This window comes from Heterodontus francisci, chromosome 40 (genome assembly GCF_036365525.1).
Source record: "Heterodontus francisci isolate sHetFra1 chromosome 40, sHetFra1.hap1, whole genome shotgun sequence".
Taxonomy (NCBI): Eukaryota; Metazoa; Chordata; class Chondrichthyes; order Heterodontiformes; family Heterodontidae; genus Heterodontus; species Heterodontus francisci.
In genome coordinates this window covers 15,941,571-15,961,370 of record NC_090410.1, presented here as the reverse complement: position 1 = coordinate 15,961,370, position 19,800 = coordinate 15,941,571, and the positions used below count along the sequence as shown (strand labels likewise).

The 19,800-nt window shown below is 45.0% G+C and overlaps 1 protein-coding gene across 8 annotated transcripts in view; it reads left to right on the top strand.

Moving 5' to 3' along the window:
- Nucleotides 1-19,800, top strand: part of LOC137353116 (RAS guanyl-releasing protein 1-like) — a 171,196-nt gene that overhangs the window by 47,802 nt on the left and 103,594 nt on the right. Inside the window, exon 1 of one of the 8 annotated variants that reach the window (XM_068019125.1) lies at nucleotides 5,850-6,035. The exons of 6 other annotated variants lie outside the window; for them this stretch is intronic. In XM_068019125.1, the coding sequence (XP_067875226.1) occupies nucleotides 5,968-6,035 (68 nt within the window). In that variant the 5' untranslated portion in view covers nucleotides 5,850-5,967. Of the gene's footprint in view, nucleotides 1-5,849; nucleotides 6,036-15,114; nucleotides 15,290-19,800 lie in introns of those variants that run through there. One more of the 8 variants, XM_068019126.1, reaches the window with a different exon arrangement.

Here is a 19,800-nt window from a genome sequence, read left to right as displayed (position 1 = left end):
AACACTCAGCAACAATACTTTAATCATCTCTATGTAACCTATCCCTACCCAAAATCAGCTGAGGGTTGTACCACGTTCATATTTTTTGGCATGGTGTCTGCCAAATTTATTGCAATTAAAAATCGTTAGTCCCAGGATCAATTTGATTACTGTCCTTCATCTTGAGCCAGATTTGTCACCTACTAATCACTTACTTGGGGTTGGGTAGACAGTTTAGTTTTTGGGGAGTACAGTACTGAGGTATGTGCTACTGTCCACGGCACTATTTGCAGAAGATTAGGGGAGTTCTACCCCTGGCCAATATTTATCACTCAACCAATATCACTGAAACTGATTATTTAGTCATTATCACATTGCTGTTTGTGGGAGCTTGCTGTGCACAAATTGGCTGCCCTGCTTCTACATTACAACATTAAATTGAAAAGTATTTTATTGACTATAAGGACATCCTGAACCCGTGAAATTGCTCTATAAATGCAGGTCTTTCCTCTTTCTTACTTTCTGCTTTTCTTCCCCTCTCTACCAAGGTATCAGATAGGTCAGCTTGTGTTTCAGTGAGAATCCAGTTGTAAATGAGAGAGAATTTGTTTGATCATAATTTTGCTCCCTTACTTCATTCTCCTCTCCTGAAAATGATTCCGTGGGCATCAAGGGCCCTCCAGAACTTTGCTCAAATGTCCATCCTTTACATGCGATGCTGATGGTCATTAAAAGCTGTGGGGACTTTCTACCAGAATTCAGTGGACTACTATCGAGAGTGGGAGCGCTCACTGATTTTTTTTCTCTCTAGCCAAAAAATGCTGAGGTCAATTCTAACCCCCTCCACCACCATCTAATCAGCTACAAATTAAGGAATGAGCCCCCTGGACTCAGTTTTACACTGGGCATAGATAACAAGGGAGCTGGATAAGGGACTCTTACAGCCAAGGTAGTGGCTTTTGTGCAGTTGGGTATTATAGGAGAATCTTACAGCCAAAGGTGGGGTATATTAGAAAGTTCTGAACCTGAGATCAGAATGTATCAAGTGTTACATCCAAGGCTGGGTATGCCAGCAAGCACTAGATCGAGACTGGGAGCTATGCGCTATAAAGGAGTTTTGCTGTTTGTGAACTTTTATAACAATCCATCTGTAGTAATTGCTTAAATAAAAATGGAAAATTCTAAAATTGTGCAGCAGATTAATCAGCATCTGAAAACAGTTTGATAAAGTTCTGATGAAAGGTTATATCTGAAACATTACCTTGCCTTGTCTACCAGATGGTGGGCATTTACAACCTTCTTTCTGACTGTAATAATATCTTTGTTCAGCAGAGAAAGTCCAAGGATGGAGCTGAGAATTTCTGACACAAAAATAAGGGGAAAACCTTGGTTCCACATGAATATTTCCACCACATGTTAGGTTTGCATGAATTGCATCATCTATAAAAGGAAGCCTGTGGTGTGTGTTAGCCATGGCTCAGTAGGTAACAGGCTTGCCTGAGGATCTTGGGTTCAAGTCCCACTCCAGAGACCTGACAACAAAATCTAGGTTGATGTTCCCAGCGCAGTGCTGAGGGAATGCTTCACTGTCAGAGGTGCTGTCTTCTGGATGCGATGTTAAACCATTTGTCCTCTCAGCTGTCTGTAATGGATCCCATGGCACTATATGGAAGACAGTAGTGGTGTTGTCCTGTGCCAAAATGTATCCTTAGAGCCATAATCATAGAGAGATACAGCACTGTCACAGGCCCTTCGGCCCACCGAGTCTGTGCCAACCAACAACCACCCATTTATACTAATCCTGCATTAATCCTATATTCCCTACCACATCCCCACCATTCCCCTACCACCTACCTACACTAGGGGCAATTTACAATAACCAATTTACCTATCAACCTGCAAGTCTTTGGCTGTGGGACGAAACCAGAGCACCCGGCGGAAACCCACGCGGTCACAGGGAGAACTTGCAAACTCCGCACGGGCAGCACCCAGAACCGAACCCAGGTGGCTGGAGCTGTGAGGTTGCGGTGCTAACCACTGCACCAATGTGCCACCCTTCATTAATACTTCATTAATCCTTCATTAATACTAGTTTAGCTGGTCATTATCACATTGCAGTTTGTGGGAGCTTTCTATGTGCAAATTGGTTATTTGTTTTTCCTACATTGCAACAGTGACTATACTTCAAAATTACTGATTATAAAGCACTTTGGGGTGTTAAAGTCAATGAATTACTTTTAACATGTGGTTCTGCAAGTAAATATGACAGCCAATTTGGTGTATAGCTAGACCCCAGAGCCCAACAATGAAATAAATGAGCAGTTGGTCTGTTTGACAATTGGTTGAGGAATGAAGACTGGGGAGAGTTCCCTGCTCTTTGATAAAGTCCCTGTGGGATTTTTATGAACAGGTGAAGAGGGACTCAGTGTAACATCTCAGCTGAACAATGGCAGCTTGAACAATGCTGTACTTCCTCAGTGTTGCAGCAAACTGCCAGTGCAGATTTATGAAGAGCAGGGGAGTTCAGGCCAATATTTATCTTTCATCCAACATCTATCCCAATCTCTGAATGCTGTTGATCTGCCAATGTTGCCACACAATGGTCCAACTAAGAGGGAATGCTGCAAGCTTGGCCAACACTTCCTGATGGAAGAGGTCAGAACCTCATTTGACAGAAATGTTGACGGGGAGCACCTTTCTGGGAACTGCTATTGTCATTGGTAAAGGGTGACCTACAGGTAGCAGCACAACTCCCTCAACCTGGAGCAATGGGCACCAGGAAGTTTGGGAAACGCACAACACGGCTCCTCTAACATAATGTTCAGGACAAGACATTCTTGTAGCTGGAATCTCAGACTGTCTATTTGTGGACAGCACTGTGTTTAATAACTGGAACAAATGCACACGGGGAAGGAAAATGTGAAACAAAAGCTGGGTAGTGGTTCAGGCTGTTTTCTTCTACATTCAGTTGGTTGCTACGGGAGATGCTGGCTATTCATAATAAACGTACTGAGAATGTTGGGCCTACCTGCTTTACCTGCCAGGAGTAAGCCCATTCTTTTCACCACATCAGCAAGGCCTGGCCGTTTTGGCACTGTTTCCTAGGCTCTCCTAAACTGGGCATGCCAGCTGGAAAATTCATGACGAGGCCCCTAATCTCACCACACACAGGACAAGTCCAACCTTAGCCTCAAGGAACAGGAGCTAAGGCTCCTGTCATACCTCATCCAGCTAAATGTGTGCAATTAGCTCAGACTTAAACTGCTCAATTCAGAGAAATCATTTTATTTCATAATATGGTCTGGCGATGCCTCCCACAGGCATAAGAACTAGAGGTGACAAAGAGTTGTTGTGTTCAGGAATGTGCTGCCTGAAAGAGGGGGGGGCGGGGGTAAAAGCAGATTTAGTAGCAACTTTCTGAAAGGAACTGGATGAATACCGGAAGGGGGTGAATCTGTGGGACTTTGGGGAAAGAGCAAGGGGAGTGGAACTAATTGGGTAGGTCTTTCAAAGAACCAGCACAGGCACGATGGGCTGAATGGCCGCCTTCTGAGCTATTTCATTCTATGATTTTAAATAGGGTTACACACTCTGGACACATTCTGAAAGGTTTCTTCACATGACCTCCCATCTCCAACCACCCCTCCTGATCAAGTAGTCCTTCCTCCCCATTTCCAATATCTCTATAACTGACAAACCAAAGTGTTCATAGCAAATGAGAAGCGTGCACAGATTTTCGAAAGCCTCTACTACTTTTCTCCTGTGTTTTGCTTGCTGCAGTGTGCAGGAGTTTAGTCTTTAATTCCTGGAGACCCCAGGGCAATCCTGGAGTGATGGCATTCCAACTTCCATGTTGCATCAGCCCATCATCCCTAATATCCCCTCAACACTCTAACGTCCACTGGCGGACGTTTCAAATACAATTCTTGGAAGATTAACATGCTTATATTTTATTTGGGTTCATATTCAATGTCTGAGAACTGGGTGTGTCTGGCCTTCTTGTGAACCCTTTCCAGCCAGAAGGCAGCGACACACTGGAAGGCTATGTTTCAGGGTTGGTCATTAGCGATCACTCTCTCTCTCTCTCTCTCGGAGAGGCTACGGGAATAGATAGCATAGGAAATCTTAACGTCACACTGAACTAGAGGGGCCATTCTTTTGCAGTTATTGAGGTGCGTTAATGGAACAGTGTAGGAAGAGCTTCACTCTGTATCTAACCCATGCTGCACCTGCCCTGGGGGTGTTGATGAGACCGTGCAGAGGAAGGAGATTTAATAGAAGTGTACAAGATTATGACAGGCTTAGATAAGTTAGACAAGGAAACACTGTTCCCTTTAACTAATGGTACAAGGACTATGGGACACAGATTGAAAGTTCTGGACAAGAGATGCAGGGAGAATAGGAGGAAGAACTTTTTTTACGGGTAGTAATGATCTGGAACTCACTGCCCACATGGTTGGTGGAAGCAGAGACAATCAATGATTTCAAAAGGAAATTGGATAGCCATTTGAAGGAAGTAAACTTGCAGGGTTATGGGAATTGAGCCGGGAGGGGGTGGGGGGCAGTGGGAGTGACTGGATAGCTTCATGGATAGCTTCATGGCGAGCCAGCATGCACTCAATGGGCCGAATGGCCTCCTCCTATGCCGTAAATGCCTCCATGACTCTATCACTAAAACAGATTATCTAGCCATTATCACATTGCTGTTTATGGGACAATGCTTTGCACAAATTGGCCCCATTTCCATACCTTATAGTGATGGTACTTCATTGGGTGTAAAGCGCTTCAGAGGTGGTGACAGATGCTATAGAAATGCCCGCCTGTCTTTTTTTGGGCCTCCAACCCCTGTTTATGTCTGGATTGAGCCTGCTTGGATGGAAACCTCCAAATTTCATACCTACAGTGGACGTCCCCCTTCTTTATGTCACTGTGTTAGTTAGATGCTGGTTGTGTGTTTACGAAACAGTTTCGATGCAAACTGCGTGACGTACTTCAGGTATAAAGTTGTCTGAGTTGGACTTTAGGAAGGGGTCTGAGATCAGCACTGGCAGTTTCTTTGAAAGAGAACTTTACGCTGTCCCCAAGGCAGTCCCCTGATATTTTTTTTTCAACGGTTTTGGATCTTTCGAACATTAGCAGTCAGCTGGCTGTCCTGTCAGGTCAAAATGCAGCTGCTGTTTGGAGGCAGAGAGCTCTATTTCCCAGTCTGGAGAGCAATACAGAGCTGGCAGTATAACTCAGGCTGTAGCGTGTTCAACAGCTACCAGTCTCCCAGTGGGTACCTTGCATGCCAATGAAGTCACGGTGTTCAACCGTGTCAGTCAAGGAAGGTATAGTCTAATTATAGCATTTCAATGAGGTTAATAGCTTCAGTGTACTGAAGGGAGGGGAAAAAAATAAAAATGGATTGGCTAATACAAAGGCGGAAATGAGAAAAACCTACACATTTTTGGGCACAAGAAGAAACGTGACGTACATGAATCTGATCTATGAAAAGGTTGGATGTAAAACAATAGATTTGGTGATTAAATTCACATGTGCTGGGACTGTAGTTTGAATTGAAAGCTCGCGGCTGATTAGAAACAGGCCCGTCTGTAAAAGTTTTTGAAAGAAAGAGCCAATGGGGCTGCATGCTTGCTCAGTGTGAGTGTCTGGGCTGCAGCCCTGTGTGTCTGTGAGAAAAGAGCACTTCCCCAATTCTTACTAACCAACACAGGCAAGCGTGTGGTGGGAAGAGAGAGAGAGAGATACACACACACACATAACGTTTGTATTGCAAATATTGCTGCCGTCACCTGTACTTTTCGATGACTGTCAGTGATAGTCAAGGGTGCTGTCACTTGCCAGTACCACATTGGCCCTAAATGTGCCCGTGCGGCTGGCTGCCTTCCTGCCACTCAACGTGGCACAGATCAAGACTGCCTTCCTAATCCTGCCACAGCATATCTGATACAGTGTGACAAGAGTCGCCACCTTCAAAGGACCAACATGGCAGATATTTACAGACCACAGCAGGGCCCTCTGCTGCGTTGCAATTTGCAGGATCTTAACCGCCAGTAAGTACAAAACTGATAGGGCAGTTTGAATGAGCTGTGTTTTGGGATGATTTTCGGGCTACAACTCCTTAAGCATTGCAATCGGCTTCTGCACTACATTTTATGCCATCTGAGGCTTTTGATTGTATGAGCTTTAAGATATTTACAGGGTGTGATAGTTACTGAAATATAAACTGGGCAGGATATTCACTAATATATACAGCGTAAGATATTCATTGTAATATATACAGGGTGTGATACTCACTAATATATACAGGTTGGGATATTCGCTGTCATATACACTGGTATTCACTATAATTTATGCAGGGTTCGGTCTATGCTGTAATATATACAAGCATGTTATGTATAGAATAAGCCACTTCTATGTAATTCCCTTGAAGTTATTTCAATTAAAATACAAAAGACATGGTAGGACATCCTTATATAAATGCCATACATGATGGTTCCGACAGGACAGCAACCTTCAGCAAAGAAACTTGTTTCAAAAAATAACAAAAACTCAGTTGCCCAAGTTCTAGTTGTGCATCAGATAAAACAATAGAATAAAAGCAAAATACTGCAGATGCTGGAAGTCTGAAATAAAAGCAGAAAGTGCTGGAAATACTCAGCAGGTCTGGCAGCATCTGTGGAGAGAGAAGCAGAGTTAACGTTTCAGATCAGTGAACAATACAGCCTGGAGTCAATTTCAGATATTACAACTGTGAAATGCTCCTGCCATTTCTTCATCCTCTGAAGTCCGATAGGGGCCTGAAATCTTGCTGCGCAATATTCAAAACTTACTATTATTTTAAAAGCATTAATGCCTTGGTTAAAATTGAGGGCGTAGGTATTTCAGATGTTCATGCTACCTTATTTGTTACTCCACATGATTTAACCCCTACTTTTTTTCCCCCAGCTATTTAACTTTAACTTCCTCTCTTGAGCACAGAGGCCCTTTGCTGGGGTACACTTTTGTGGATACTGGTTAGCCTCTATTGCCTTTCCCAAGCCACCATTGTTCACATATGAGCTCAGATGGTGAACCCCAGCAGGCAACCTGACAGTGGGTAGGCTACGCAGCCAAAACGCGATCCTAATCACGTGTAGATACATTCGCTTAGGATAGGAGTAGGTGATTTCCAGCAACCTAACCCAGATCCACCTAGACCATTTGGAGTGGTGTAGATTCACGAACGGACATAGGATCTTCCTGTTGTAATAGACTGAGGTACTCACTACGTCAACCAGTTGAACCAGCAAGAAAGCTCAGAATTCTCTAGGTTGTTCTGTAAATGCCCTGGTTATATTATTTTAGAATAAGATTTATTGAGAAACTGGCCATGATTACATCACGCAACTATTAATCCTTTGCATCACACACCATGATGGAGGGCACCAGCCATCAGAATCGGCATTGTCAGCACAAGAATCAGGGTGCGAATGAGACTGCACGATGAAGCTTGTCGTGTCCCCTATAAGAACACAACTTGAAGTGATTTCAAGGTGGTAATCTCATCCTGAGTTCCAGGTACAAATAGCTCAAACGTCACTCTCGTAGCTGGGGATGCCTTAGCAACCCTTTAATCAGATAAGCAGCTGGTAAATTCTCAGCTAGTCACCATGCTCTGGGTGAGGCTCCAACCCAACTGTTGCCTGTGGTTTCCTGAAGCAAGCAGCCAGGACAATGACAATGGAACAGTTTTGAAGGAAACTGGCCTTGAAGAGTCAAGCATTGACGTCATGCCTGGCATCATCTCAGATCCTTTGTTATTTACACTGCAATAGCTTGTTTCTTTAACACCAATTACAGTCAGAAAGGTAGCACACGATGAGTAGCAAGTGGACACTGGGGAGACGGGGAGGAAGAGTGTAAAATGGCGAGAATATTACTGGGCGGAAAGCAGGAGGAAGTGCCAAGGTAAAGAAGCCCACATTTATATTGCACCTTTCATGACCTCCCAAAGCTCTTGACAGCCAACAGTGTACTTTTGAAGTGTCGTCACTGTTGTAAAGGGAGGAAACATGGCAACCAATTTGCACACAGCAAGATCCCACAAACAACAACATGATGATAACCAGAGAGTCTTTTTACTGACGTCAAAATGGTGCCATAGGATCTTTTAGCTCTACCGAAGATGGCAGCCTTAGATTAACATTTCATCTGAAAGACAGTACTTCCAACAGTGCAGTATTAAGGGAGTGCCAACTGAGATTTTGTGCTCAAGTCTCTGGAGTGGGACTTGAACCCACAACATTCGAACTCAGAGGCATGTGTGTTACCAACTGAGCCACAGCTAACACCCATGTTAAGGGACAAGATTCCAGAGGGCAGGAGCAAGGCGGCTAAAGAAATGGCCTCTGACAATGGAATGGATGGAGCAAGCAGGAGGCTGATATTGGAGGAGTAGCAGATGTACGTGGGGACACGGGACTGATGGACGTCATGGGTGTAATGGAGAGGCTGGGCTGTGGTGTGATTTTAAAGCGAAGACAAGAATCCTGAAGTCAATTTTAAAGTTGTTACTTTCTCCTCTCTGTTCAAGTGAGTGTCTTAGGCCAAGGCAGAGAGCTGGCATCAGGTAAATCGCCCAATAACTGTCAGCCAGGAGGTGCGCAAGAGTATTTCTGAGTTACCTCCCTCCATATTGGCCTCTGCTTCGTGAGGAAGCACCAGTCTTTCTTCAGTAATGCAGTAGTGCGGCTGAGGGCAGCCTCTGACAACATTGATCTCTCCCCCACCACCTGGCCTATTCCAATTATTGTAAACACTGTTAAGCAACCACCCTTCATTGCGTCGTCCTGTTGTTTCATAAGATCATAAGAAATAGGAGTAGTAGGCCATTTGGCTGATTTGAATGTGGCCTTAACTCCACTTTCCTACCTGCACCGCCTCCCCCTCGCCCCCATAACCCTTGACTCCTTTGTAAATTCGGAATTTCTCATTTGCAAACCCCACCCGTTTTACCTTTTAACAGAATCCCTGATTCCCCCTGTATTATTCCTATTCCGGTGCTCTGCTGGCTGGAATTCGCCGTGCTCCCTTGGTAGACTTGAGCTCATCCAAAACTCTGCTGCCTGTATCCTAACTTGCACAAGTCCCATTCACCCATCAGCCCTGCGCTCGCTGATCTGCATTGGCTCCTAATCCTGCAACACTTTTGTTTTAAAAATCTCATCCTTGTTTTCAAGTCCCTCCTGGCTTCACTCCCTGCCCCCTCCCGCCTTATCTCTGTAATCTCCTGCATCCCTACAACGAAAGAAGCATATTATTTAAATGGTGAGAGATTGCGGGGGCTCTGAGTTGCAGAGGGATCTGGGGGTCCTAGTGCATGAATTGCAAAAGGTTGGTATGCAGGCACAGCAAGTAATTCGGAAAGCTAATAGAATGATACTTATTGCGAGGAGAATTGAATACAAAGGTCAGGAGATTGTGCTTCAGTTATACAGGGCATTGGTGAGACCACATCTGGAGTACTGTGTACAGTATTAGTCTCCTTATTTAAGGAAGGATGTAAATGCTTTGGAAGCAGTTCAGAGAAGGTTTACTAGACTAATACCTGGAATGAGTGGATTGTTTTATGAGGAAAGGTTGGACAGGCTAGGCTTGTATCTGCTGGAGTTTAGAAGAGTAAGAGGTGACTTGATTGAAACATATAAGATCCTGAGGGGTCTTGACAGGGTGGATGTAGAAAGGATGTTTCCCCTTGTGGCAGAATCTAGAACCAGGGGTCATTGTTTAACAATAAGGGGTCACCCATTTAAGACAGAGATGAGGAGAAATTTTTTCTCTCAGAGGGTCGTGAGTCTTTGGAACTCTCTTCCTCAAAAGGCGGTGGAAGCAGAGTCTGAATATTTTTAAGGCAGAGGTAGATAGATTCTTGATAAGCAAAGGGGTGGTAGGTTATTGGAGGGAGGCGGGAATGTGGAGTTGAGATTACAATCAGATCAGCCATGATCTTATAGAATGGCGGAGCAGGCCTGAGGGGCCGAGTGGCCTATTCCTGCTCCTAATCCATATGTTCATTTGTAACCCTCTGAGATCTGGCCACTTGTGTATCCCTGACCTTCAATTCTTCACCAGTGGCGGCTGTTCCTTCAGCTGCCTGGACCCTTAACTCTGGAATTCCCTCCCTAATCTTCTCCACCTCTCTCCCCTCCTTTAAGACACTCCTTGACTGAGCGTTTGTTCAACTGTCCTAATATCTTCTTACGTGGCTTGGTGTCAAATTTTGTCCGCCAACGCTCTTGAGAGGCGCTGTAGGACATTTTACTACATTGATGACTCTGTACAAATGTAATTTGACCGCTTTAAAAAAAAAATAATTGTGAGCAGCTTGGGCCAGTCTTGCAAATCGTTGCTCATGTTTCTGGTACACAAGTTTGTTTGATTAGTCCTGTGGGGGAGTTTGTCATATAATGTGCACAGTGAAAGCTGCCGATTGCTTTGATGTTACAACCCTGGAGAAGTGGGTGGGTGAACAGCTGCTGTGTGCATGGAGGTAGTGCCACGTGTCCAATCAACAAATGCACGTAGAGTCAGGGTCGTCGATTCAGCAACACATACCAGCTGGGGAATCCAGTCCATTACACGAAGGCCATTCCGCAGTCACCGAGCCACACAATTGACTCCACGTGCCTTTTTTCAAGCTGCATTCCACCTGCTAGGTAAAAGAATATTAATGGTGCTAGGCCCCAAGAAGAAAAACACTGTAAAAAAGGTCACAATGTTATATTATCTTTAAACGCTTTTTGCTTGGTGGCTCGATAAACATTTTTGCTTGGGACTCGGTATTGAAGGACAGGCACAAATGGGACCAAAAGGGTGACAGGCATTCGATGCAGTACGCAGCTACAGATATTGCAAGGTAGTTGCCATTTGTGGACAGGATTGTTAGGCCCCAATGGGAGTGAGTGCAGAGGTTGGCAGGCATGGAGATTCGCGCTGCCGGGGGGCATGCCAGTTTGTTGGCACTATCCCAGCCCCTTGGGCCAATTGCTCAGAGGTTGGCAGGGCAACCCTCCCACAAGCAGTGGGCAGCCAATTAAGGGCCTTTAAGGCCCACAAAGGCCTGTTGGTAGAGGCTGACTGGAATTTTCAGGCCCCTCTGTGGGGTCAGGGACTAGGCCAGTTGCCTGGAGGCAGCCTCTGGAAGCAGACTGGGGGAGGGCCAATGCTCCAGGCAGGCATTGAGGCCCTCCCTGTCTGCCTGGCCACAGCTGCAGCCACAGGCTCTCCTGTGGAGGTACTCCCCTCCACAATAGTGCCCTGGATGCTGAAGACACTTTTAGGTCTATGTAATTCTAAGTTTAAAAGTTTAAAAAGTTGGAGTGAGGGCACCTCAAAATGGAGGCGCCCTCTCTCTTACTGACTTGAACTGAAAGCTGCTGCTTCTTCTGTGCTGGAGGGCCTCCCATTGGTCCTCCAGCTTACAGACACTGATTAAGGATGGCGAGCCCGCCCTATGGCCAATACTTGGCAAGTTCAGGGAAAATCACTGCTTGGTGACTGTTCCCCACAAAGTGTGTGGTTGTGACCCCATTTGACCCCAACATCAGGGTCCCAACACAAAGGGCAAAATCCTGCCTCTGTGAAACACCCCAAATACAAGACTGCCTTCAGACTGTGTGCCTGTATTACAGAGCTGCTTCAGTGTACATGCCTATATTACAGTAGTCTCTCTATACCGTGCAGGTCATCAGGGAGTTAAAGGAAAGAAAAATAACTTGCAATTCTATGATGCCTTACTGTGTGCTCAGAGTGTCTTGAAGTGCTTTATATTCTAAGAGTTTGCCTTTTGGAATAGTCACTATTGATATGTGGGCAAACATTGTCGCACAGCAAGATGCCATAGAAAGAAAATGAGATGAATGACAGAAAGTTAGGACAGGAAAATAACAGCATAAAGAATCTATTTAATGAGGAGATTTATGCTCCTGCAATACCACTCAAATACTCCAGCACAGGAACAGAACAAGTTAAACGGTGGTGTCTCATTCCTACAGGTGTTGTTCTTGGAGACTTTTCAAATTAAACAGATTTATATTTCTTTCTGTCTCCTTTCTTATCTCTCTCTCTTAACAATCTTCCTTTCCCTCTCTTTATTTCTCTTTCTAAACCTGATTTGACTCTAATTCAACCCATTTCTTTCCCCGTGGTTCCTCTGTATCTTTCTCAAACCTTAAATCCCATTGGTTAAGAAGATAGACTGTTGATTCCATCATTCACCATGGTCCCTGGTGTCCCACTACCCTTGCTGTGGAAGGTTAGGCTAGTACTTAACTGCATAAATACCTTCTTAGTCATGCAACATACATTCCTACAATTGCCTTATCAGTGCGCGCTTCCAGTAACTTCCAGGGCAAAACATTTTGAAACTGAAGACTGAGGGGAACAATTTTGCTTGACAACACTCTTGGAAAGTGCCTTGGGACTTTTAACAATGCTAAAAGTGCTATATAAATACCAGTTTTTGGTGTTGTTTAACTAGCAGGGCTCACAATGAAATACCCCACTGCAGCAAAACCTGGGCCTTTAAGTTTAGAATTCTACAGTGCTAACACTTTTCTCTGAAGCAGCAGCCCCTCACAATCTCTTTTCAGCAAATCCAAACTGTAGGAAATAAGTAAACCGTGCACAATGCCTCATTCCAAACTTTCTATGCAAGTAAAACCAGTATGTTCCTTGATGTTTTGAACGGTGTCCAAAATTATGTCGATCACCTCGTGGATAACCAGGAGTCAGAGGTTGCTGAGATTCAGTGTGGAGACAGGGGGTTGCGTTCCTCCTCGCTCACACTGGGTCTACCGATTGTTCTTATTTTGGGACAGATAATTTCAAAAGCAAGGCAGGAGGAGGTGGGTGGGGAAAGAGGGGAAGGAAGGGAAATAGTTTTCAATGGGAATGCTGTGACATTCGCTGGACATGCTGAAAATCAGCTCCTTCCCCCTTTCTCAAATCTTCCCTCAGGCTTCTTCATAATTTAGTCCAGTTCCGGGAAGAAAAAGAATCAATTGGAGGAAAACCTTGGAAATGGGATAAGAGTGTTTCATGTTTTTCCTTAAAAGGGTTCAGAGTTAATAAAGGGCTGCTTTTAGAGAAACCGTTCACTACAAGGCATTTCTTTGAAGGCCAACCTCAAAAATAGAACAGTCTGCTTGGAAACCTTATTAGTTCAGCACTCGTATCTCCATCACATAATCCTTTACTCTTCTCCTTGTCATGATTTGTGATTGAACCAACATTTTCATTGAAGGATGGGCTTACTGTCACTTCAAACCCTTCTGACCCTACCAGAGTAGCTCATTTCACTCTCCCTCCAATTTTCTCTCCTCCTCCTCTGAAGGCACTCCTCTCTCCTCTCCTCCCCTCTTGTCCTCTTTTTCCCCTCTTCACTCCTCCTCTCCATCTCTCTTCTCCTCTCCTCCCTTCTCTTCTCATTTCTCCTCTGGTCTCCTCTCTTGTCTCCTCCCTTCTCCTCCTCTCACTCCTCTCTTCTCCCTTCTGCTCCCCTCTCTCTTCTCTGTTGCCCTCTGTTCCTCTTTCCTCTCCTCCTATCCTCTCCTTTCCTTTCCTCCTCTCTCCTCCTCTTTTCTCATCTATTCCCCCTTTTCTCTCCTCTCCTCCTCTCTTCTCCTCTCCTCCCCTTCACTAATCTCCTCTCCTCTCCTCATCTCTCCTCCTTTCCTCCCCTCTCCTCCCCTCTCCTCTCCTCCCCTCTTGTCTCCCCTCCCCTCCCCTCCTCTCGCTTCTTTTTTCTGTCCCTTCTCTGCATACATCTCTTTTATTCAGATAGTCACACTGACTCCCACAGTGACAGCCAGGCTGTCAGAGGGAATTGTCCAGTGGAAGAAAGGGGCTTCCCTGGAGGGAGCACAAGTTGACAAAGAGGGGAATTAAAAAGTAGAAGAAATTTGTTCCGTATTATTTTTAAAGTTTGCAACCCCAAGTGAAGGGCCAAGACCTACAGTGCAGGGCACTATCAGTGTTGAATAGAAAAGTGGAACTGACAAGGTGGTTATTCAATTACATCATGCTTGGATTTTTAAAAATCTGCAGCTTTTCAGAGGAAGGGACAATGGAAGGAGGTAAAGACTCTCACAGAACTCCTGAGGAACAACAACAACTTGCATTTCTATGGCCTCTTTAACATAGTAAAACAGTGTAATCAGACAGGGTGGTTGGTCAAAGAGGTAGGTTTTAAGGAGCGTCTTAAGAGAGGAACAAGCAGCAGAGAGGTTTCAGGGGCTATTCCAGAGCTTCGGGCCCAGCAGGCTGAAGGCACGGCCGCCAATGGTGGAGTGAAGGAAGTTGGGGATGAAGGAAGTTACAGAGGTAGGGAGGGGCGAGCCATGGAAGGATTTGAACACAAGGATGAGGATTTTAAAATCGAGGCATTGCTCAACCAGCCAATGTATATCAACGGGCACAGTGGGTGATGGGTGAACAGGACTTGGTGTGAGTTAGGATATGGGCAGCAGTGTTTTGAATGAGTTTGAATCTTGATCTTAACGCAGAGGGGTTACTGGGAGGAAGCAGATGACGTCGGCTGGCGGGATTAGAGGAACAAGAAAGGAACAGTTCTGGAGAGTAGAAAGCAGTGATAGAGGCAAAGATTTCAAGAGAGAGAGAATGCATCGGAGTCTTGAGATCGGAGTTGGTCTATCAGAGACTCCGCTACAAAAATACAGCTTGAATTCTGCATAGGAGACACGAGAAAATATTGAGAGGAACTGAATGTTCCTGTTTTGCTAAGTGAAAAAATACGGGAGGTAATTTTTCTTTTGTGTGTTTCACGCTGTGGTCGCATTTCAACAGAAAGCTAATGCTATTCTTTGAATCTAAAAGGACATGTTGACCAGGGAGAGACAGACTGTTAACTGAGGGTGGTGGGGAGTCAGTCAGTCGGTGGGGGCAGTGGAGGTAGGCATTGAGATGCTCTGAACTAGCTGCTTAATGCTAAGCACCAGGCACAAAAGCGTCACTTTCACATTCACTTCTTGTTTGAGCTTATTTTCTACATGAATGGGTCAGATTTTCGCTTCCTGCTCGGGGAATCAACTTGGAGCAAGAGGGTTGAGGGGGAGGGGGAATGAGACGGAGATGGTGAGCCTTTGGTGATGGGCTAGGGCTCGGTGCTGCTCCGCACTGCAGCTTCCTGACAGCCTGCGGTGTTGAGTGCTGTGGTGTGTCTCAGTGAAGTTTGACCAATATACTTCCTTGATTGCACACGCCGTCTGGGCAACGGGCGAGGAAAGTGAGGATTTACGGGACAAAGGTAATTGGCATTCTCTTTTTCTTTTGAGCTTGTCCACTTGCACATGAAGCAGCAGATACAAACGATGCAGACTGGTCAGTAAAATGAAAGCCCATGGGATACAGGGCAATGTGGCAGATTGGATCCAGAATTGGCTCAGGACCAGGAAACAAAGGGTAGTAGTCGATGGATGTTTTTGTGAATGGAAAGCTGTTTCCAGTGGCGTTCCACAGGGCTCAATGTTGGGTCCCTTGCTGTTTGTGTATATTAATGATTTGGACTTAAATGTGGGAGGCATGATTGGGAAATTTGCTGATGACACAAAAATTGGTTGTGTAGTTGATAGTGAAGAGGATAGCTTTCGACTCCAGAGTGATATCAATGGTTTGGTTGAGTGGGCAGAAAAGTGGCAAATGAAATTCAATCCAGATAAGTGTCAGGTAATGCATTTGGGGAGGGCAAATAAAGTGATAAATGGGAGGATATTGAGAGGAGTAGAAGAAGTGAGAGACTTTGGAGTGTATGTCCACAGGTCCCTGAAGGTGGCAGGGCAGGTAGATAGAGTGGTGAAGAAGGCATATGGAATGCTTTCCTTTATTGACCGTGGTATAAAATTCAAAAGCAGGGATGTAATGCTGGAACTGTATAAAATGCTAGTTAGGCCACAGTTGAAGTATCACGTACAATTCTGGTCACCACATTGCAGAAAGGACTGCTCTGGAGAGAGTACAGAGTAGATTTACAAGAATGTTGCCAGGGCTTGAAAGTTGCAGCTATGAAGAAAGATTGGATAGGCTAGGGTTGTTTTCCTTAGAACAGAGGAGGCTGATGGGTGACTTAATTGAAGTGTACAAATTTATGAGGGGCCTAGATAGAGTAGACAGGTAGGACCTGTTTCCCCTATCAGAGAGGTCAATTATCAGGGGCACAGATTTAAGGTGATTGGTAGAAGGATTAGAGGGGATATGAGGAAAATCTTTTTCACCCAGAGGGTGGTGGCTGTCTGAAATTCACTGCCAGGAATGGTGGTGGAGGCAGAAACCCTCAATTCTTTTAAAAGGTACCTGGACATGCACCTGAAGTGCTGCAAGCTGCAAGGCTACAGACCAGGTGCTAGAAGGTGGGATTAGATTGGGCGGCTAGTTTCTATTTTTTTTCTTCTCGGCCGGCACAGACATGACAGGCTGAATGGCCTCCTTCTGTGCCGTAAATTTTCTATGGTTCTATGGATCTCTCCCCCATCCCCTCACCCCATCCCTGCCAGTGGCACGGGATTGTGGGAATATTCTCTAGTCCGTCTATATCACAAAGAGTAATGTTAATTCTGGAAGGTGAAGCACAACTTTTAAAGAGAGCTTCTTCTTCATTTTAAGAAGAATGCAGTTTTTTTTCATTCATTCGTAGGATGTGAGCGTTGCTGGCAAGGCCAGCATTTATTGTCCATCCCTAATGGCCCTTGAGAAGGTGGTGGTGAGCTGCCTTCTTGAACCACCGCAGTCCTTGGGGTGTAGGTACACCCACAGTGCTGTTAGGAAGGGAGTTCCAGGATTTTGATCCAGCGACAGTGAAGGAACGATGATATAGTTCCAAGTCAGGATGATGTGTGGCTTGGAGGGGAACTTGCAGGTGCTGGTGTTCCCATGCATCTGCTGCCCTTGTCCTTCTAGGTGGTAGAGGTTGCAGGTTTGGAAGGTGCTGTCAAAGGAGCCTTGGTGAGTTGCTGCAGTCCAGCTTGTAGATGGTATACACTGCTGCCATTGTGCATCGGCGTTGAAGGTGGTGGATGGGGTGCCAATCAAGCGTGCTGCTTTGTCCTGGATGGTGTCAAGCTTCTTGAGTGTTGTTGGAGCTGCACCCATCCAGGCAAGTGGAGATATTCCATCACACTCCTGACTTGTGCCTTGCAGATGGTGGACAGGTCATTGGGGAGACAGGAGGTAAGTTACTCAACACATAATTCCTAGCCTCTGACCTGCTGTTGTAGCCACAGTATTTATGTGGCTGGTCCAGTTCAGTTTCTGGTCAATGGTAACCCACAGGATGTTGGTAGTGGCGGATTCAGTGATGGTAATGCCATTGAACATTGAGGGGAGATGGTTGGATTAGATCTTGTTGAAGATGGTCATTGCCTTGTGTGGTGTGAATGTAACTTGCCACTTATCAGCCCAAGCCTGAAGATTGTCCAGGTCTTGCTGCATATGGACACAGACTGCCTCAGCGAACGGTGTTGAAGATTGTACAATCATCAGTACATCCCCACTTCTGACCTTATGATGGAAGGAAGATCATTGATGAAGCAGCTGAAGATGGTTGGGCCTAGGATACTACCCTGAGGAACTCCTGCAGTGATCTCCTGGAACTGAGATGATTGACCTCCAACAACCACAACCATCTCCTTTGCGCTAGATACGACTCCAACCAGTGGAGAGTTTTCTCCCTGATTCCATTTGACTCCAGTTTTGCTAGGGCTCCTTGATGCCATACTCAATCCAATGCTGCCTTGATGTCAAGGGTAGTCACTCTGACCTCAGTATTTTCACTGCTTCTGTTGTGGTCAAATGTTTGGAATATGTCAAATCTCAAGGTTTCAGATAATACAGAAAAAAAATCTCAGCTTTTAGATGCATATTGAGAACATCCCTTGTAAAATTCTGTCGGGACTCAGTAGGGTGAGAACTCAATATTGATGGGACACTAACGACAACGAGGGACGTTCTGGGGCTCATTACTCACTCTTCCCATACTGGAGAGAAACAGAGCTTGCTACCAGATGCTTTATGTATACCAATATTCAGTGACATTCTGTGTGTGCATGACGTCATTATATTTAATCTGAAGTTTCACCTGAATGCCAGAAAATAAAAGACTCGATCTTTTGCTCAGGATTTGTTGGGGTCATGTAGCAGGCCTTTAATCACATGATTTGAGACTCCTGGTCACAATCAAGTCTTATTACGTAAAGCTGGCTTATTTAGGTGCAAAGAATATTTGTTTTGTTAACATATATAATGAGCTAAAAGTAAGGAGTAGCTGCTGTTTGTTTTCAACCACTTGCATTTATTTAGCACTTTTAATATAGTAAAGCATCCCAAGATGCTTCACAGGAGCGAAGGAGCGATTATCAAACACAAGGAGATATTAGGACAGGTAATCGATCAAAGAAGTAGGTTTTAAGGAGCATGTTAAAGGAGGAACGAGAGTTGGAAAGATTTTGGGAGGGAATTCCAGAGCTCAGGGCCTATGTAGGTGAAAGCATGGACACCAATGGTAAAATCGGGGTGTGCAAGAGACCAGAATTGGAGGAGGACAGATATCTCAGAGGGTTGTAGGGCTGGAGTTGGTTACAGAGATAGGGAGGGGCGAGGCCATTGGAGGGATTTGGACACAAGGGCGAATGGGAAGGACTAGTGCTTCAAATTGCAAAGGGCGAGGGAAGTGAAAATTTCACTTCCGCTGACTGAAACCACTTGCTGGCCAACGCGACATTTTTAATCCCTTCACGTACATACCAGAGAGTCTGATTAACACTATACAACCACAGGTGTCAGCCTTAGTCCAGCATTGTTGATAGTGTCGGCATGGTGGTGAAGTGCAGCTGCCAAAGAGATGAGCACGCTCGCCTCAAGACCTGGCTTGTCTTGGCTTCCACCAGCGGCAAATTATAAAACCTTACAGCACAGAAGGAGGCCATTCGTACCATTGTTCCTGTGCCAGCTCACAATACACCCCTGCTCTTTCCGCATAACCCTGCAAATTTATCATTTTCACGTATTTATCCAATTCCCTTTTGAAAGTTAGTATTGAAATTCCTTCCATCACAATTTCAGGCTGCCCCGTTCCAGATCTCATTGCGAAAAAAATTCTCATTTCCCCTTTGGATTCTTTTTGCCAGTTATCTTAAATATGTGTCCTCTGATAATGGATCTTCCTGCCAGTGGAAACAGTTTCTCCCTATTTACTCTATCAAAACCCCTCATAATTTTTAACATCTCTATAAATCTCCCCCTAACCGTCTCTGCTCTCAGGAGGACAATCCCAGTTTCTCTAGTCTCTTCACGTAACTAAAATCTCTCATCCTTGGTGCCATGCTGGTAAATTCCCTCTGTACCAAGTCCAAGGCCTTAGCATTTTTCTTAAAGTGTTAAGTCCAGAATATGACACAATACTCCAGCTAAGGCTGAATCAGAGATTTATAAAAATTGAACAGAACTTCCTTATTTTTGTTTCCCTATGTCTCTATTTATAAAGCCAAGGAACCTGTACGTGTGTTTTCCAAAGCTTTATCAACCTGTCCTGCTACCTTCAAAGATTTAAGTCTGTGAACCACCCCTCCCCCCTACCCCAGGTGTGTCTGTTCCTACAGATTTCATTTAGTTTATATTGTCTCTCCTCATTGTTCATTTCAAAATGCTTCACTTCAACCTCTCTGCATTTAATTTAATCTGCCGTGTATCTGCTCATTTCGCCAGTCTATGTCAACCTGCTTTGTTACTATCCTTGTCACTGTTCCATTGCCAAGTTTTGTGCCATCT